This window comes from Capsicum annuum, chromosome 11 (assembly GCF_002878395.1).
Source record: "Capsicum annuum cultivar UCD-10X-F1 chromosome 11, UCD10Xv1.1, whole genome shotgun sequence".
Lineage (NCBI taxonomy): Eukaryota > Viridiplantae > Streptophyta > Magnoliopsida > Solanales > Solanaceae > Capsicum > Capsicum annuum.
This window is the reverse complement of record NC_061121.1, coordinates 119,035,602-119,057,214: the sequence shown is the minus strand read 5'-3', so window position 1 is coordinate 119,057,214 and position 21,613 is coordinate 119,035,602. Positions and strand designations below refer to the sequence as shown.

The window sequence follows — 21,613 nt, the reverse complement described above, 5'->3', positions numbered from 1 at the left end:
ACTCATTAACCTTAAATCTATGTATCAAACACAGTACACTGAATGTATCAGGTATGTAAAGAAGAAAAATCACATGTAAATTTTATGATGTATCAGAATGCAACAATGTCACAGTAACTTCATAATTATGTATCAAGTTCAATATTAACATTAACATTTGTTACATTTTCTATTATGATATATAATTATAATGTATGTTGGAGAAATTCATCTATCAAATACTTAAATAACATACTTTTGGTAATTGATCTTTTTTCACAACTTTCTTTCTTCTTCTCTTTGAAATAGCAACAGCAGACTTTTTTTCCTTTACCACTAGCAGCATCCCGTAACTTCTTCATCATTATAGGATCGTTTCGATACTTGGATATTTTTCATAAAAATCACTTTCTTCATAATTGAATCGACCAGGAACAAACCCAACACCAATATTAGTAGAAGTTGTTGAATGCAATTGAGTAAAACTCAAACTAAAAGATGGTCCCAAATCCATTAATGTCGTTAAAATGATTAAAGAACATAAAATTGAAAAACGATTTCTTCAATTTCTAAACTAATATACAAAAGCATCAACTGATAACAAACTAACCTTCAATTAATTTTGAATAATTAAGTTAATGAAATAAAAGTGTGTTGTGTTCAACAATATATAGTAATTTATCTGATAAAGAATGTGTTTAGTAGGAATTTTGTAATAAATTTAGTAGGATGGGATTTTAAGTAATATTGAAAACTTAAGGTGCTGATTTATTTAATTTTTCCTTAAAAATACTTGTGGAGTAAATGGTCAAAAAAATATTTGTTAGTTGTTAGAGACTTTTTCTATGGGAACAAAAATTAAGACCACACACTTTGGGATACCTTGTGTAATTTCACCCTTTTTTCATGTATGACTGAGTTTAGTCAATGATTGAAACACATGTTAAAATTAGCTAATTTCAGACATGCATATCTAAAAGAAATTTGCCAACAAAATAATAATTTTATTTTTAAAATTTCAACTCCCAAATCTACTGCAAAGAAGCTCACATTTGAAATGGAAGAACTGGCCAAGCAGTCAAAATTAGAACGACATTCGTCAAAAAACCCTCAATTGTGCTCGGTAAGACAAAGCCTGCTCCACCAAGAACCTCAGGTTCTTATCTTCTTCCAGTCTTTTAATTTCCCTAGGGCTTTTATACTGCTAGTTAATTACTATGAATACAAAAAGCTTAGCCAACATCAAGATAATTGTAGACCTTTGGTTCAGCAGCAAGAGCCGAGTTAGATATATATCATACAGGGGTGAGCCTATTATCCATCGAGCTTAAAACCATGTGCCAACTTGCCCTCAGGGATAATATGCTCACTCAATCATTTATTACTTAAATACCAACATTTGCCTAGGTTCTAACTATGACATAGGTCGAACTCACACATCAAGCTACCTCCTACCCGCTGAACCAAAGGCCTACAAGCATCCAAATGTTGGCCGTCATTTATTCATAGTAATTAACCAGGTACATACAAGCGCTCACGATATTAAAAGATCAGAAGATAAGAAGATCCGAAGCTTCAGATCGTCAAATGTGGAATCCAAGTGGTATTTCTGATTCAGGAGAGATTAAGAATGGAGCCCCTCATTCCGGATCGTTTGAAGTAGATGTTAGCTTGGAAGGCAGGCATGCTTGCTAAGCAAGAAAGAAGTTTGTTTATCAGGTACCATTATTTTGGCCATAAAGGAGCAAGAGCATTTCCTTGTTCTCCCCATGAGCTGTAAATAACCTGCATTTGGATTGTAATCAAAATAGAAGGAAACTAACTCCCGGTCGAAGTAACTAACTAGAAAGCTTTAAAAACTTCACATTTCATGCAAAAAGAAATAAGAGAAAAAGTGAGTGGGGAGGACTAGGTTTCTAGCAGTTAATTATTAATGCATTCTCATAGTTGAGAAACATTACATTAGTCAATAATTAGAATCAATGAATTACATCAAGGGGCTTTAATCCCTAACCCAGGCCAGGCCAACACACTGGTAGTTCAAAAGAATTTGCTATATGGCATTTTCATCTCCGCCGCTAAAGGTTCTGGATTTGTATTCATATATTTAGCTCATTACTTGATGCACAAAATACATAAACCATCATATTTACTCAGTCATCCAAATGGTATTAAGATCCATTAAGAAAAGGAACTTGAGCCAGAGCTGTAGGGAGTGAGATGGCGAGATTATGTACTGCAAGATAGGCAGCAATGCCCGCAGCATAACCAGCAAAAGCAGACCCACTAACCTGCAGAGATAGAGCGACAAATATTGAAGCAGAAATGTTTAAAGCGGAGCATCAAAATAGCAGGCTGCAGCACATGTACCTTTCTCATATACCAAAAGAAGTCGACCTTCTCCATTCCCATAAACGCTACTCCAGCTGCTGAACCAATTACTAGCATGGATCCACCAGTACCGGCACAATATGCTACAAGCTGCCAGAACTCAGAATCTTGGGGAAAGGAAGATAGGTCATACATTCCCATGGTGGCTGCAACCAGGGGAACATTGTCTATGATTGCAGACACAACCCCGATTGAGCTTGCAATGAGTTCACTACTTGGTATATGGGCATCAAGGTAATTTGCCAATTCTCGCAGAATACCTGCTGATTCGAGGCTATGGAAAAGATGTTAGTATGCCAGAACAACCAGTCATGCGATGTTATCTAATTCAGATGGACATGGATGATGGTTGATAGTCGCACAATGCATGAGCACAACAGAAAGATGTATATAGTAGGAACGAAGAGGAGTAGAGGTAGGCCAACGAAGTATTGGGTTGAGGTGATTAGATATCACATGGCGCATGACATAACCTTAGATAGGGAGATGTGGAGGACACGCATTAGAGTATAAGGTTAGTGGGGTACTAGTGCTATCATGCTCCGTAGTATGTTAGCTTAGAGTTTAGCCGTAGATATCTATCATTGTTGTTTATTGTGTTTCAATTATTGCACTATTTTGTGGTTGATTATTGTTTTTCTGGTAGATTTTACACGGTTCCCATGTTAGTTGTCATATTACTGTTTTCCTCTTCTTTGTACCTGAATTTACTACACTTTAGCCGAAGGTCTTTCGGGTACAGCCTGTCTACCTCCCCTAGGTAGTGGTAAGGTCTGCATACACTTTACCCTCCCCAGAACTCACTTGTGGGGTTTTACTGGGTATGTTGCATTTATAGGGTATATGGCATTTATAGTGGTTATCCATGTTAATCAAGACTATGAAATGATATAATGCCAAATGGCCTGGGTTGCAGATTTTCTAACAGAGTTAGTTCTCAACATCTGGTTTAGAATGATTTAAGGGTTATGATGTATGAACCTATTCTGTCAAGAAAAGAGTTCTGCGTGCACTTTTTGATTGCCATGCTGCTGCAAGGATTAATAAACCCAAAGGATTCTGATATACCTGCTAACGGACAATAAAATTCCAAGGAAGAACAGAGCTCCTTGAGTGTCAATGCGTGATAAAGCCTGTGGTACTTTCAGCCGCTGTCTTTCAGATTCTCCATAATGAATCGCATCTGTGATTATCCAGAGAACTCCCAGTCCAAGCAGCATACCCATGTATGGTGGTAGACCAGTCAAGGCCTTGAAAACTGGTACAAACACCAAAGTCCCAAGTCCTACCGCGAAAACTAGTTGTCCTCGAGGAGCCATCTGTTCGGATGCCAGAACATCAGCGGAATTTTCTCCTTTCCCATTCACTTCACTGAACACAGAAATAATATCTCATATAGTTTCATCCCTATTCTAATTCTTGAAATATTTCCAAAATTCAAGAAGCTCTTCAGGTCTATGAATATACCTTGTAAGGGACAGCAGAGCCAAAGGAACAGCCAGAGAAACTACTGATGGTAAAAATAAGCCCTGCAAAAAAATAAAGTGCATTGCACCTGTTAGCAGAACTGGAATAGAGACTTAGTTGGCAACTGAAGTAAAGAGGTCTGTTAGAATATGAGTAGAAATATGAATAGTATATAAAAATCCCACTCGGAAAAGGATTATACTATAGTGTATATAAATAGGGTCTCGATGTAATTATGCAAACAAGCAATTCAATAATATTTTTTTGTCCATTATTTCTCACATGGTATCAGTGCATTGGTGAGAAACTTAAAAAAAAAAAAAAAAAAACCTCAGTCACCGTGCATTAATTTCCGGTAACTAATTTGTGTCATTATATGTTTTGTGGGTTGTATGCAAAATACAACATCACCAAGAGGATCAGAAAGGTCGGGCAAAATAAACTCGACCAAAACCACCGAAAAAATATAAGCCACGCGCTACCACGCACCTGCTGCAATTTTGAAAATCCGGCGAGATCAGTATCATGCGCCGGCGCATGATATTTTCTCCGGTCGAATTTTTTGAGTTGTTCCTTTTCTGTTGGAGTCGACGTTCCTTCACATCATGCTCCATCACAGTCCCTCCAGACCTTATTCACAAACGTTTAGAACACCCGAGTCTATCTAAGTTGCAAAAGATGGTGTCTAGTTTGCCTAGTTTATCCACATTAGATTGTGAGTCGTGTCAACTTGGGAAACACACCGTGCTACATTTTCACGTAGTATTGAGGGTCGTTCAGAGTCTAGTTTCTCATTAGTTCATTCTGATATTTGGGGTCCTAGTAGAGCCAATTCACCCTTATGATTTCATTACTTTGTTAGTTTCATTGATGATTTTTCACGATGCACTTGGGTTTTCCTAATAAAAGATAGTACTGAGTTATATTCTATATTCAAAAGTTTTTGTACTGAAATACAAAATCAATTTTGTGTCTCTATTCGTACTTTTCGTAGTGATAATGCCTTAGAATACGTATCCTCCCAATTTCAGGAGTTTATGACTCACCAAGAAATTATTCACCAGACATCATGTCCATCTAATCATTGAATCCCGTGTTCCGCTGCGTTTTTGGGGCGATGCAGTCCTTGCATCTTGCTATCCCATTAATAGGATGCCATCATCTTCGATTCAGAATCAGGTTCTCCATTCCATACTATTTCCTCAGTCATATCTCTAATCTATCCCCCCTCGTGTTTTTGGAAGCACGTGTTTTGTTCATAACTTAGCCCTAGGGAAAGATAAATTAGCCCCCCGTGCTCTCAAATGTGTCTTTCTTGGTTACTCTCGAGTTCAAAAAGGGCATCGATGTTACAACGAATCTTCGTCACTACTTTATGTCCGCCGATGTCACTTTTTTTGAATCTCAACCTTATTATACATCTTCTGATCCTCCTGATATCTCTTAGGTCTTACCCGTATCTCCATCCTTACCCATATCTCCAGACTTACCCGAACCAACCTTTGGGAAATCAACGGTTACTTCTGCATCTCCAGTTATAGTGCCACCACTTCTGACTTATCATCGTCGTCCGCATCCACCATTAGTCCCAGATGATTCATGTCATGCGTCGGACAATGCTCCTACTCGGACTTACCTTCTCCAAGCCAATCAATTACACTTTAAAAAGATAAATTAGCCCCCCGTGCTCTCAAATGTGTCTTTCTTGGTTACTCTCGAGTTCAAAAAGGGCACCGTTGTTACATCGAATCTTCTTCGCTACTTTATGTCCGCCGATGTCACCTTTTTTTAATCTCAACCTTATTATACATCTTCTGATCATCCTGATATCTCTGAGGTCTTACCCGTATCTCCAGTCTTACCCGCACAATCCTTGGTCTTACCCATATCTCCAGACTTACCCGAACCAACTTTTGAGAAATCAATAGTTACTTCTACATCTCCAGTTGCAGTGCCAACAATTCTGACTTATCATCGTCGTCCGCGTCCACCATTGGTCCCAGATGATTCATGTCATGCGTCGGACACTGCTCCTACTGCGGACTTGCCTTCTCCTAGCCAATCAGTTGCACTTCAAAAAGGTATGTGTTCCACTCGTAATGCTAACCCGCATTATACTTTCTTGAGTTATCCTTGTTTATCATCACCCATTATACTTTTATATTATCTTTGTCCTCTGTTTACATCCTTAAAACTATAGGTGAAGCACTTTCTTATTCCGAAAAGAAGCAGGCTATGATAGATGAGATGTCTGCTTTATATGCACGTGGTACTTGGGAGCTTGTTTCCCTTCCTGCAGGTAAATCTACTGTTGGTTGTCGTTGGGTTTATGCAGTCAAAGTTAGTCCTGATGATTAGGTTGATCGGCTTAAGGCTCGCCTTGTTGCTAAAGGATACACACAAATATTTGGACTTGATTATAATGACACTCTCTCTAGTGGCTAAAATAGCATATGTCCGTCTTTTCCTATTCGTTTTTGTCGTTCATCATTGACCTCTTTATTAGTTGGATATTAAGAATGCTTTTCTACAAGGTGATCTTGAGGACGAAGTCTATATGGAGCAACCACCTAGTTTTGTTGCTCAGGGGAAGTCTAGTAGCCTTGTATGTCGATTGCACAGGCCACTTTATGGTTTGAAATAGTCCCCTCGAGCTTGGTTTGGAAAGTTTAGCACAGTAATTCAACAATTTGGCATGATCCATAGTGGAGCAGATCACTCAGTGTTTTATCGACATTCTCAACCAAATCTGTATATTTATTTGGCGGTTTATGTTGATATCATTATCACCGACAATGATGAAGATGGTATTATTATATCGAAGCAACATCTCTTTCAGCATTTCCAGACTAAAGATTTTGGCAGACTGAAATATTTTTTAGGTATTGAGGTTGCTCAATCCAGATCAGGTATTGTTATTTCTCAACGCAAATATGCCTTAGACACTCTTGAGGAGATATGAATGATGGGATGTAGACCCATTGACACTCCTATGGATCCAAATGCTAAACTTCTGCCAGGACAGGGGGCGTCACTAAGTGATCCTGAAAGGTATAGGCGGTTGGTTGGAAAGTTGTATTATCTCACTGTGACTAAACCTGACATAGCCTTTCCTGTGAGTGTTTTAAGTCAGTTTATGACTTCCCCTGTGATAGTCATGAGGATGCAGTTGTTCACATTCTACAATATATAAAGTCAGCTCCAGGTAAAGGACTACTCTTTGAAGATGGAGGTCACAAGCATATCATTGGATACACAAATGCTAATTGGGCAGGATCACCCCCCGATAGACGTTCTGCCTTCGAATATTGTATTTTAGTAAGAGGTAATTTGGTGTCTTGGAAGAGTAAGAACCAGAGTGTGGTTGCTCGATCTAGTGCGGAAACAAAATATCAAGCAATGGTTGTAGCAACTTGTGAGCTAGTTTAGATTAAACACTTGTTGAGAGACCTAAAATTTAGAGAAACCAGTAAGATGGAACTTGTGTGTGATAATCAAGCCACCCTTCATATCGCATCAAAACCAGTGTTTCATGAGAGGACTAAACACATAGAGATTGATTGTCACTTTGTGAGAGAAAAGATACTCTCAGGAGATATTGTTACAAAATTTGTGAAGTCAAGTGATCAACTTACAGATATCTTTACCAAGTCTCTCACCAGTCCTTGTATTAATTACATTTGTAACAAGCTAGGTACATATGATTTGTATGCACCAGCTTGAGGGGGAATGTTAGAATATGAGTAGAAATAGGAATAGTATATAAAAATCCTATTCAGAAAAGGATTGTTCTATGGTGTCTATAAATAGGGTCTCGATATAATTATGCAAACACATAATTCAATAATATTTTTTTGTCCATTATTTCTCACAAGTTCTTAAGTGAGGACTATTATAAAGGTTTAGTCATGAACTGACAGAGTGATAATTCCAATAAGTTAAAGAGCACAGTGTAGAGATTAATACAACAACAGCATACCCAGTATATTCCCACAAAGTGAGATCTGGGGAGGGTAAGTGTACGCAGTACATACCATTATCTCAGAGGTGAGATAAAGAGATGGTTTCTGATAGACCTTTGACTCAACACAAAAACAGGCTATAAAAGAAATAGTAAATGAACAAGAAACAATAGGTATTAATACACCAAATAATACATAAACAAGACTATCACCAAGTAATACAACAAATGATAACACAACCAGAACAAGACTAGCCCTATGACTACTAGCACAAATAACAAAATAAAGTCCTACCTACCTACTCTGTCCTAATAACCTTCTACCCTAATTCGCCTCTTCTACTTCTTCCTATCTAAAGTCATGCCCTTAGTAATTTGCAGCTACTCATGTTATGCCAAATCACCTCTCTCCAATGTTTATTCGGCCTATCTCTGCCTCTTCTGAATCCATCCCTAGACAACCTCTCACACCTCCACACTGGGACATCCGTGCATCTCCTCATCACATATCCGAACCATCTCAACCTCGCTTCCTGCATCTCGACTTCCACTGAATCCAATCCCACCTTATCTCAAAAAACCTCATTTTTAGTCCTATATTTCCTAGTAAATCCACAGATTCATTGTGGCATCCTCATCTCCGTCACTTTCATCATTTGAATATGAGAGGTCTTGACTGGTCAACACTTCGCCCAATAAGACAAAGTTGGTCTAACCACCGCCCATATTAATTAACCAAATATAAGTAAGCGAAAAGTGTTTTTGTTTTAAACAAATATGAGCGGTGGATAGAACCAACGGTAGCATTGAAATAAACCATCTTCTATCACTGAAAAGTTACATATTTCTTTTCATCATGCATACTTTGTTCCATAAAAAAGTGCAGTTTGACAAAATGCAGATAAAGTTGTTCGCTTTTTTCATTCATTTCAGCACTACTTTCGTCCATAGTGTCAAATATATATCCATTTAAACTTAAATGGGAATTCCTTAATCTTGAATGTAGTTATAGTTTCCACCAAAGCCAATGCAAGCATGTTTTCAGGCAGAGTATACCATTCAAAATGACATTAACAGTGTAACGAATATCATTGCATTGTAGACGAATCATCTTAAAATATTGGAATCTATACCAAATGACAACCACCCAGTGCTTATTTGATAATTCCCTCCCTTCTTCTCTATAGATTGTTTCCGTCATCATGACACAAGGAAAGATGTGCATGGAAATTAGAAGCAGTGAGATACAAAAATTCAAACACCTTCATTGTTGGTAAAGTGGATATTTGGCCATGTATCCAGAGCATGGTAGTTGTAACATCGCCTATGGGAGTCCATGCTCCACCAGCATTTGCTGCTATAACAACAACAGCCCCAAGAAGCCTGGGAAACAAATAAGTAACATATTATATACTTCTTATAGTAAAGACAATGGAACCTTTAGAAAAAAGTACAAAGCAAGAAACTAGTGGTCTAGTAAAGCAAAGTAATTATAAATTATCAATAGGGAAAATACATACGCAGGTCCCTGAACTTTTTGAATTTTTCCGTATTGGCACCTCAATTAATTCATGTTCCTATTGAACCCTTAAATCCTTCTTAAAGTGTGTTAATTTAACACAGTTGTTGAAATGACATGGCATGTGCAATACATTCTCCACTAGGAGAGTGAAAAGCCATAATTTACGCTTATTTATTTTTTTGTTAATTATTCTTTTGCCTCTTATCAATTGAAGGTAAAATTTCCCAAAACATCAAATTTAACATTAAAATTTGAATGTTGGATTTTATCAACATTAACAAACCAATCTTCCGATTTAATACACTAACAAACTAATCTTTCGATTTTATCAACGAAGGAGTAGGATTACAATAATCAATTTTACTATTCGGAAATAGAAACAAACGAAGCCGAGCTTTAATGGTGGAAGACTAGAGGAAGAAGAAGGAAAAAAATTGGAATTAATTTTCTTTTTTTGAAAAAAAAAATTGTTATTGTTGTTGTATATGAGTGTGTGTTGTATTGTTACTCTTTTTCTTCCTCGAATGGTTGTTGGGTATTGTGTAGGTGGAAAAATAGAGGAGTGAAGGTGAGCTTTAATGGTGAAGACTAGAGGAAGAAGGCAAAAAGATGAAATTATTTTTCTTTTAAAAAAAAAAAAATTGTTATTGTTGTTTGTTGTTGTATATGAGTGTGTGTTGTATTGTAACTCTTTTTCTCCTTTAATGGTTGTTGGGTGTTGTTTTGCGAAAAAATGGAGTGAAAGTGAGCTTTAATGTTGGAAGACCAGAGGAAGGGGGACGACCAGGTTCATACCTACTCCGTAGGTGTCGGGGAGGGGGGAACCACTCCGGGCCTGACCTACGCGCCCTCACCCCAGCTTCGCTGGAGGGGCATTTTGAACCCCCGACCCTGGCACACCACGGTAAGCAAGCTTACCGCTGAGCCAAGGCCATCCCTCTGGAAGACCAGAGGAAGAAGGCAAAAAAAAATATAATTATTTTTCTTTTTTTTAAAAAAAATTTTCTTTGATTTTTTTTTCTTTGATGACATGTAATTTTATCATTGGTTATTGTTTCCATGTCGTATGGCAAGTGATTTCATGCGCTGAACCTAATCTGGAATTGTGCAATTTGTGCTTAATTGGGCACAACTTGTGAATGACTAAAGGGTTCAACAGGCACATAGTCTAATTGAGGAGCCAATACGGAAAAAGTTAAAAAGTTCAGAGGTCTGTCTATGTATTTTGCCTTGTCAATATTTATCTCAGGAGAAGTTTCTTGGGCCTATCCCTAGAAATTAAGATTTATGGTATAAGGGGCTGGAAGATCCACAATTTTCACAGTATGAAGATTGTTAATTTGAATACCAGATTCAGCTTTTAAGGCTGAGCAAACAAGAGCTAGAAATGGTTCAGAATTCAAGGAAATTACTCAAAATAAATAATATAGCCTGAGATACTAGAGAATCTAGTCTATACTAAATGCAAACATGATTTATTTCCTCAAAAAATAAGAGTAAAGTTCTAGAAGACACGAATCAATATAGCTGTGGTGAAAAGCTACTTAATGTTTTTAAAACATTGCATCACATACAACCACTCCACTGTTTTTCTTTTCGATAACCGTGGCGTCCAAGCCAGCTTGCGTGCACCTTGAATAATTCCATGGGATACCTGCCACCTTCCTACCAGCAACAGGTACCAGGTAACACTCTACCAAGGTTAGAAAAGATGGGAAGAAGTCACCTAGTGTTTCTCTGTCTTGGGAATTGAACCTGACACCTCATGGTGCTCAACCCAACTTCATTGAACCACTAGGCCACAATCTTGGTGCCTCCACTGTTTTATTCAATCATAATTCATAAATATAATTCAACATATTCTCATAATAGACTTCCCCACAAATTGTAATAGAAGGACCTTGAGGTACTTGAAAGTTGCATCCTGACAGCATCTGGGCTTTTCATTTCTCTTATAGACATCTAACTACACGTGTACATCCCCAGTTCCTTCTGATCTTCTCCCTAATTCGAATTTCAAAACCTTTTGAGACTTTTGGAAATCAAGATTCATGTTACACGATCAAATAAGATTAAACCAAATATGAGAGCAAATCTTAATATCTTTGCTCCTACTAGAGGTTGTAACAGATAAGGCCCAAAGCGCCTGGCACTTACTTTCGGTATTCAGAAGGTGGTGCCAGTTTCCTCAGTAAGGAAACCATCACAATAGTAGAAGTCAAATTATCAAGGATTGAACTGAGGAAGAATGTCACGAAACCTACCTGAAATTTCCATTGCATTAGAAAGTTAACGAAGACAGAAGGAAACAAAAAGCATACAAAAATGTTGAAACAATCTTGACTCTCAGGTAAATCATATTATTGAGTCATTGTTTTCATGTGTGGCCTTCAGTGAGTAATTCATATATGTATGTCATGCCCTTCATCTAGTGAGGATAATTTATACCACCCCCATCTGCTGTGTGTTATACAATCCTACAATATCCATAAGCGAAATCAAATTAAGAGCAAAACACTCACAATGCAGACTACTGAGGACCAGCATATCAAGTAAATAATATACAGCTAATTTGAGAAATTGTCAATTCTTAAAATAAATGAATGTAAGATCCCAAGCATCCTAGCATGGACAATTCCTGTCTAAGAACATGCATTTCACAAAAGAACATTATGATTTAAAGGACCTTAGAAGCCAATTATATAAATACGTACAACAAAGACTATTAAGAGTAATAGCCATCAAATAGCAAACCCTCTTTGACAGGACCGTGCATCTCTGCATTGAAGAAAGAAAGAGCAATTCCTACTTTGAGAAATTGTCAATTCCTAAAAGATGCTCTTTGACAAAACTGTGCATCTCTGCATTGAAGAAAGAATGAGCAGTTCCTACTTTGAGAAATTGTAAATTCCTAAAAGATGCTCTTTGACAGAACTGTGCATCTCTGCATTGAGGAAAGAATGAGCAGTTCGTACTTTGAGAAATTGTCAATTCCTAAAAGATTCTCTTTGACAGACTGTGCATCTCGGCATTGAAGAAAGAATGAGCAGTTCCTACTTTGAGAAATTGTCAATTCCTAAATGATGACTTTTCCAATAGAAGAAATGTTAGATGCCTTGATTCCAAAAAAAAAATGTTAGATGCCTTACATTCTATCATACATTTCAGAAAAGAATACTACAACTGAATATGTTGGAACGAAACATGGGACTCATAGATGGCTAAATCGGTAGGAGAAGTGGTGTCCTTCCATCATTATCCACTTGTATTAGTACTTATTCTGTCAGTCTTTGATTTACGAGGATTCTTTTAAATTAATCATATAGTTTGAAGAGTATATAGACATTTTCAATCAAATAACGAATTTCATGCAAAATAAGACCACTATCTGTTTTTGTTAGACCAAAAGCAAGATATTACAGAATCTCCATATTCAGAGAAAAAACAAATAACTGCTTAACTAAACAGAGTGGAGAGTAATTTGAAACAGTAAAGATTAATGAATCACTAACCACCCAAAGCAGAGTTTTTGGCTTGCGAGTAGTGATGTTGTCAGTAACCAGCTTAAATCCCTGATGAGCATCAACTATCTCAACAATGGTCATCGCACCAAGCAAAAAGAACACTATTTCACTAACTTCAGCAGTCGCATGTGACAATTGGGAAAGAGCGATGTCATTTGAAGGGGCCTGCCAAGGACATGAAAGACTGTAAAACACCACTTGAATGGAAAATAAAAAGTCTCATTGGCTCCAAATTCTATTATTCTAATAAAGACATCATCCTAGAGCTGGTTTCAATGGCTGTTCAATCTCTATGAGTATTATTTAATTTCATGTATGTCACAAAATTTGTTTACATGTACAGCTACTTTTCCACTATGGTAATGCAGAGTTCACATAGTTCATATATAGAACCCTTGCACAAAATTATTTGGTTGTTTACAAAAGCATTCATTTAATGCTATCATATGAATGATCGGAGTTGCAGCTTAGCACACCAACGTTTGTAGTCATGTAATTACTGCCAAAACTGCAAATAACTAAAGAGTAGCATGAGCATAGGAAACAAATTTCCAAAATAATAGCAAGAATACAGATGGATTAGTGACCCACTTTGGACAGGGCGTGCCTGATTGCTACTAATCTCCAGTGAGTACATTTTTCCTTGAACACTAGTATGAATGACACAACAACATACAGTAGAAATATCCAAAGTTGCTTAGACTCGAGTGTGGGTGTCCGATATGGGTGCGGATCTAGAGGTAGGATCCTTCATGGTCTAAAATTTTAAGATTCATGGGTATTGATCCTGGTACAAGTACGGGGGTTCAGTTACAAATAATTGAAATATCTGGAAAATTAGAGTTATATGTCTAAATTATGGGACATTATGTGGAAAACTTATAAGGTATTCCGAGGAGAAAATATTGAACAGTTGGGGAATCCATAAGGAGATAAAAGGAAAAAGACTTTTGTAGAATTTTCTATACATAAGCTATTCCATTTTCTTTAATTTCACCTTAGGTTTTGTTTTGATTACATAAATCATTGTACCTTTCCAAAATTTATCCGATGATTGTGGTCAACATATCCAAATTCAGTTGATCAAATCAGGTATGGATCCCACATCCACGTCGTATATACAAGGGTGCGGCACCAAAAGTAAAGGTCAGACCAACTTAGGAAATATCTATGTATGTTGAAATATGAAAACATATACACTTTGGGAGAAATGTGGGGCCACATCAGATGTTGAGTGAGATGGCTGTTGGAAAGTTTAGAACTATTAAATATGATATCATTACTATATAATTTAACTATGAGAATATCTCTACATTTAAATAGTGTATATGTGGGAATATCCTCAAATCCCAACAATTAGGCACTTAGAATATTGTGTAATACACTTACTAGTTTTTGTCCTTATTTACATTCTCTGTAACACTATTTAATCGCACTAGCTTGAGGGAATAATCAAGACACAAATTCTCAAATTCTTTTCTCCTCTCCCTCTAATTTCTCATGGTATCAGAGCCCTTCTTTCCCTAATTTTTCTCTTTTTTCTCAAAACAGATTATGCAAAACAGAATTGCAAAAACAAATTCGGCAGAAAAGAGTTGCAGAAACAGATTCTATAGAACAGAATCGCAGAAATAATAAAAATCTCTGCAGGTGGTTTCTACATCTTTTTTATCATAAATCATGCCTCCACACGATAATGACCATCCTAAAACTGCAACAGACTATATTGACTACCCACAGTACAAAGCATAAAGGAAACAATCATCAACTTCATCAACTGCTTGTACAATGCAACCTGGTAACTCTTTTGCTTATGTCACACAGTCTGCATTTTAGGCTAAGTTGCTCGGACTCAGGTGCGGGTATCCGAAACGGGTACGGACCCGAGAGTCGGATTCGTCAAAATATAGATTTTAAGATTCGGGGATGCGAATCAATGTGTGAATGCGGGTGTGGGGATTCGGCAAAAAAAAATTAAATATTATAGATATAGAGGTTCTATTTATAATGTTATTGATGAAGACAATTTTAGACAATGTTATTGATAAACAGCCTCTAGCAGAAATGCAAGGTAAGACTGCGTACGATACACCCTTGTGGTGGGATCCTTCCCCGGACACCGCGTATAGCGGCAGCTTTATGCACCGGGATGCCATCAAAAAAAGTTAAAATAAAAAAACACAAGAACCGACATGCAGTAAACTTATGCTGCTCGGCATGTGTAAGCCGACATAACTCATAACTGTAGTGAATTTTTTATCAAAAACACAATATAAAACCACATGTATATTAAATATTTTTATTAAAAACAAAAACTGTTGCATATTTACATTACTGTTTTTATTTTTTAAATTTTTTAGATATAATGCAATTAAATAAAACTGGTTAGTGAACCGACATAATGACCAACTCTGAGAAGTACATACGTCAACGCCGTCACTGAAAAATACATATGCCAACGCCGTCGCCAAGAAACAGTTACTGTTTCTTCCTACACGGTCGTCGTCGCGGATCATCCGCACTTCGACAAGGCATATCGACAACGTCGTTTCTGTTTTGTAACTTCACAATTCGCCAGTGTAGTCGTTGGTCGGAATTTTTTTAGGTAAGTCGCCGGCCTATCCAGTGTTTCCCCTCAAATTTCCTCTTGAATTTGGTCAACAAGTCTGAAATCGTTTGACCAAATCGAAGATGGAGGAAGCGTCCGCACCTGCGCCAGTCTCGTGTCGAGACGGGTTCGGCGGCAAAGCCACCGAGTCCAAGCAACATAGATCTCAGGAACAATGGATTCTTGATTCTGGTGCTTCGGACCATATTTCTGGTAAACAAAATACTCTCTTCTCTTACTACCCCTTTTATCCTCTCTACTGTGACTTTGGTTAATGGATCAAAAACAATAGAAAAGGGATAGGTATAGCTCACCGTCTGCCTTCCATATCTTCAAAATTAGTTTTTTTTGTACCTAATCCGTATGATCTTATTTCCATTAGCAAATTAACCAAAAACCAAAATGTGATGTAGCCTTACTTGATGATTTTGTTCTTCTACAGGACCGAAAAACGAGACAAATAATTGGAAAAGGACATGTCATAGGGATTGTACTTGCTATGCACCCCACAACCATATGTTGCTTTCACTTCCACTTCTTTCTCTAAATTGCTCCATAATCAACTAGGTCATCCGAGTCTCTTGAAATTACAGAAGATGGTTCCCAGGTTATCAAGTCCATCTTTCTTAGAATGTGAATCATGTAAGCTTGGAAAGCACACTCGTTCCTCTTTCCCAAAGTGTGTCCATAATAAGGCCACCTCTATGTTTGAAATTGTTCATTCTAATATACGGGGTCCAAGTCGTGCCACCTCTTCCTTGGTTTTCATTCTTTTGTGACTTTCATTGGTAAATATTCTCGGTGCACGTGGCTATTCTTAATGAAAAATAGATCTAAGATATTCTCCATCTTGAGGAAATTTTGTTGAAATTCACAATCAATTTGGTACTTCCATTAAGAAGTTAATTAGTGATAATGCTCGACAATATTTCTCTGCCCCTTTCTCATCTTTTATGTCATCTCATGGCATATTGCACTTGTCTTCTTGTGCACACCTTAACAAAATGGAGTTGATGAGCACACGAGCAGACACCTAATTGAAACAGCTAGGACATTGCTTATTCACAATCATGTCCCATTACGTTTTTGGGGTGATGTCGTTATCACTGCCTGTTATTTAATTAATCATATGCCTTCCTGTGTTTTGCAATATAAGAATCCATACTCAATCCTCTATCCGAACCATAATTTGTTTCCCGTTGCTCCACGTGTGTTTGGTTGCACTTGTTTCGTTCATAACCTTACCTCTGGAAAAGACAAACTTCAACACAAGGCTTTTAAATGTATCGTTCTCGGGTATTCTCGTTTTGCTTTGACCCCTCTACTAATAAGTACTTGATCTCAACAGATGTTACCTTCTTTGAGTCTTCACCGTATTTTTCCTAATACAGAAAATCAAAAGACCATAATAATCGTTCTTCCAATTCCAACTATTTAACTCCAAGCTTTACCTCCCTTTCTTAAGGTCTAATTCTCGACGACCGCAGCCTCCTCCTGAGCCTGCTAATCCAGTTAGTATTTCCAACTCTGATATAGGTACACAAAACATTCTTGGTGACTCATTACCTACTCCAACAATGTCTCCTACTTCGATCAAGAACTCATTAGATGTTTTTCCCATTGCTCTTTGCAAAGGTACTAGAACTACTGCCAATCAAGCTTCTATTATACTTATTTAAGCTATCATAGTTTGTCACCTTCATATCATGCCTTTATTACTAGCTTATCCATTGTCAAAGTTCTTAAGATTGTGGCCGAAGCATTGGTTCATCCAGGTTGGCGTCAAGCTATGATTGAAGAAATGACTGCTTTGCATGATAATGGTACTTGAGAGATTATTCCTTTACCTAAAGGTAAAATCACGAAGGTTGTCATTGGGTATTCACAGTTAAAGTAGGTTCAGATGGAGCTATTGATCATCTCAAAGCGAGACAAGTTGAGTTTGCCAAACTTCCTGATGATGTTAGTTCCTGAAGCAAACTTAACTCTTAGTAAAGTGAGTACGAGCCACTGCACTTCCTTTCATTGGAATCCTACCAATTAGGCACTTAGAATATTATTCTTACTAGTTTTCTTCTTTATTTACGTTCTCTGTAACACTATTTAATCCCACTAGCTTGAGGGAATAATCAAGACACAAATTCTCGAATTCTCTTCTCTTCTCCCTCTAATTTCTCAAGAACTAGCCCCTTCAACTTTTGAGATGCAAATGCTACGAATATTTTTAAAAAATGGATTTCAGTTTAACTTTTAGATGGCTTAAGTAGGAGCAACATTTTAAGGAACTAGTAGATGCACTGGACCTTCCAGTTTCAACTGTAAATTTTGCTTTGTTTATTAGAGGGAGAAGGGGGAGCTCCACAAAGCATACAGGATGATAAAGCAGCGATCTAATTTAAAATCGGCTCACGATACAGCAATAGTAAAGCTAGCATGAAGATCAACAAAACAAGATAAATTCAAAAGAAGTTTCACTTAAATCAAGTTGTCATAAAGAGCGCGTTGAAGGGTTAAAAAAAGGTGTAAGAAGTTTGCTTTCAATAAGACTAAACAAACCTTCCTATTATTGATCCAGCTTACTTTCACTCTATTAAACATTCAATAGTCAACGCAGTGTAAACTAGAGTAATGACACATAAACTCAGGCCTTACCCCAATGCTTCGAACGACCCATAAACTCACGGCCATCAGAAGTCCTACTCCACTTTTGTTGAATGCAAGAGACTCTTCAAATATGATGCCCATATATCCTACTCCAAACAATAACGCCATTGCAATATCCTGAAGCATGAGATTTGATCAAAGCAATGAAATTTTTGAAGATTAATTCATTAGTATGCCTGAAATAAAAATATCAGGCTCCAGTTAGAACACCTGATTTGCAGCCACCCATGATTGATTTATTGCTACTGTACCAGTGACAGCAGCAGCAAGAACTGCAAAGGCCTTCAGTAAATCTGTCTTTGGCTGGTAAGTAGCTTCAAATTCTTGTGAGCTTGTTATATCAACTGAACATAAAGGATCACATCTTCCTGATGATGTGGTTAGTTCCTGAAGCAAACTTAACTCTTAGTAAAGTGAGTATGAGCCACTGCACTTCCTTTCATTTTCCGTTGTCTTCTTTTACCATTATAATTTTGGTGGGAACTATTATTCACACCATCAGCTTATGGAATAATGCAAGAAATACTAACAAAGTATAGCTATAGGCTATCCATCCATACTTTGGAATTGAAGCTGAGACGTACTCTCAAGGTGAAACTATTAAGCCATGAGGTCCTGTCCAAATGTAGAGAGATGCTGAAAGTGAATCTAACAACTTACTCTTAAGGCCTCAAACCTTAACTCCGGTTAAGTTCATCAAATGCAATAGGTCCTGAGACCAAAAGTTCTATTAAGCTAGTTATATTCTAACCCAGCGAATCCAAATCCTTTAAATGTGTAGCTGCTGTGGAAACTAAAATCAATTTATTGACTAAGAAAGGAGAAATATAAAATAAGGAATTAGGCTACATACTGAACATAGAAAAATACATAACCCAATGAGATAGACACAAAACTTTTATGATGTATCAAAATCAGATATGGAGCTTGCATTCCCAATTTGTAAAATCCCAATGGTTGCAAAGAGATACTCCAAGTATTTCCGCTTAACTGGTTCATTATCAAGAACAATCAAGCAAAATAGTCAACCGTGCCACAATCTCAATCTAGTTGGGTTGAATATGAAATATATGTAATCATTTCCCTCAATACAGCTCCATTTTGTTCCAATACTAAATAAGGATGAATCTATTACATCCGAATCCCAAAATAGTTAAACTTGGGCAGATAAATCAACTACAATCATTCCCCTCCAGTCACTTCCATTTCATCTAACTAATTCCTCTGTATACAAAATGCTTAAGTGATAAAAATCAGATACTTTACCTCCGAATTTTCTATAGCTTTGTCTTCGGCTTTGGCCAGGACGCAATAGCGGTATCTGGGTCCATCTCTGAATCTTGAAAAACAAGTTTGAGGCAGATGTGTTGGTGCAGGAGACACTCCAATTTGGTGGTTCTTGAAATGACTGTTACATGGAAAAACGCAAAGGCTTTTGATTGCAAGAAACATAGACATTTTCGTATTTTCTTAGGAGGAAGAAATCGGGACTTTGGTAATCACACACTAATATCTCTCCTCTATCTTTCTCTGCTACTGCAGACAGAGGCAAACCAAGAGTTGAAGAGTGTGGGTGCACATTTATCCTAAGTCTTGAGTATCGAGGGATAGTCTCGTGCTTGATTGATTAGTAAAAACTTAAAGTAATGATGAAAGTATAAATATATAGGTTAAATATAAGTTTTAGGGTAATATATAAATCTTAACTTTTTATAGAAAAATTAGTGAAGTAATCCGGTGGTTAATGATGTGTTGTTGTGTAAGTAAAGAGGTTGCAAGTTTGATTCCACACTATTACTTTACCTGTTAAAAATTAATAACATAAAAAATAAAAAAACGGAGACTTGAACTTGGATTCAATCCCAAGTCACATTTGCGGGAAATAACATTGAAAACCAGCGCATCCAAAGTACTATTATATTCTTTAAGATGCACATAATTTATATAATAGTTTGTTAAGGTATATGCATGTATGTATACACAATTTTTTCTGAATTTACTGGGTGCACGTGCATCCCACCCTAACATGTGGGTCCGCTCCTAACTACAAAACTGCATGCGTGAGTGTCAAATTATCCTTTACGAAATTCAAAAAATGACACAAGGGAATTCTATTTTTAGTTAAAATATATACTGTCCGTCCATCTATACTTATAAAAATAGATGCACAATTTACCTGTTATGTCTATTTTACACTTATTATTGAATATTTTTGTAAACCAATTTTGTGTTTTTATTACTCAAGAGAAATTAAAGATACACAAGATAGGCGAATCAACCCAAATTTTATTATTAAGTACTATTTGTAATCAAATGCATTTTCTAAAATAATAAATTTAGTATATTTAAAAAATAAGTAATATAGTAAAATTAATATATTATTTATTATTTCTTAAGATATGTATTAATATCCTTTTATTTCTAATTTATATTTGCTATTAAATACTATTTATTATCTAATGTATTTTTTAAAATATTAAATTTATTATATTGTATTTAAAATAATATAATAACATTATCTTATTATTTATTTATACTATTATTTATTATTTTTGAGTTATGTGTTTAATTAATAATAGATAAATAAAAATGAACGAAGAGATGCGGAGTATTTGGCAAAATAAGTCAAATATATGGAGCAGTGCTGGCCCAAAATCTTGTGTAACATATTGGTGTGCCAAAAACATCATAACATTTAAATTCGAAAAAATGGGGTTAAAGAAAAGTGTATTATGATGATCAAACTTTTTCTTTTCGGGCTAAATTCATAAAACAATAATAAATGAGAGAGCATAAATTCTACAAAGAACAAGAATAAGAACACGAGTAAAAATGATGACAAGTCAGACTAACAAGAAATATGAAGATAGTGAATTCTTTCTATTACAAAGCTTTTCAACGGTGTAAGCTTACAAGTGAAGATGAGATGCCTTTTTTTCTCGTGCAAGGCTTATTTAATGGGCAAAAAAGCTAGTGATGCAGTATAAAAAGGTTACTCTGCCCTCTGAAAAAGGCTACCCTCAACAGTACTCTAATGGTGTCACGTGTTTGAAGTTTGTAACTAGGATCAAGGTTGATTGATGTTAGGTCAAAAATCATTACCAGTGTAGACAAGCTAGACAAAGAACTGGGATCGATATAAGGAGATCTCGTGAGTTATGTCGTCAATCTCCCAATCAAGGAATGATCCTCACTAAACTAAGATACCACCGTTGGGATTGTGACATGACCCGACTGGGGGCCTTATCGTAATGGACATCTCAAGTCCAATCAGGACCGGGGACCACCCCTTGTTACCCAACCCAACCACCATCAGCATACCTTGAGTCGACTGAATTCCAAATATATAACGAGATAGCATAACTGGACAAGGACTGACTTTAGAATATGTCCATTACTAGACCAACCCTACTAAGTCATCCCGTCCACCAAACCCCACCAACCAAACGACCAAGCCAAATAAATACCGAACCAAGGGCTATAAACCAGGCTAAAAC

At 36.7% G+C, this 21,613-nt stretch overlaps 1 protein-coding gene across 2 annotated transcripts; it reads right to left on the bottom strand.

The window, feature by feature from the left end:
• Window positions 1-1,892: 1,892 nt before the first annotated feature.
• Window positions 1,893-19,795, bottom strand: LOC107847528 (sodium/proton antiporter 1). Of its 2 annotated transcripts, XM_016691827.2 has the most exons (10): window positions 19,383-19,795; window positions 18,327-18,503; window positions 18,105-18,233; window positions 12,833-13,009; window positions 11,478-11,584; window positions 9,061-9,181; window positions 3,838-3,899; window positions 3,439-3,741; window positions 2,350-2,644; window positions 1,893-2,270 (listed from the first exon to the last, which is right to left on the bottom strand). In XM_016691827.2, exons 1-10 carry the CDS (start codon window positions 19,572-19,574, stop codon window positions 2,151-2,153), a joined length of 1,683 nt encoding a protein of 560 aa, XP_016547313.2. In that variant the 5' UTR covers window positions 19,575-19,795; the 3' UTR covers window positions 1,893-2,150. The 2 variants fall into 2 exon arrangements, with proteins under 2 accessions (XP_016547313.2, XP_016547314.2); XM_016691828.2 differs by lacking the exons at window positions 9,061-9,181; window positions 11,478-11,584 and having other exon boundaries at window positions 19,383-19,751.
• Window positions 19,796-21,613: the final 1,818 nt, after the last annotated feature.

What these genes read in the sequence shown, in the direction of transcription:
- LOC107847528 (XM_016691827.2), bottom strand. Translation starts at nt 19,574, where the DNA reads ATGTCTATGTTTCTTGCAATCAAAAGCCTTTGCGTTTTTCCATGTAAC. An exon ending in GCTCTGCTGTCCCTTACAAG is followed by an intron (nt 3,742 to 3,837) that starts GTATATTCATAG and finishes TTCTGTGTTCAG; the next exon opens with TGAAGTGAATGGGAAAGGAG. An exon ending in ATTTTATTGTCCGTTAGCAG is followed by an intron (nt 2,645 to 3,438) that starts GTATATCAGAAT and finishes TCTTTTCCATAG; the next exon opens with CCTCGAATCAGCAGGTATTC.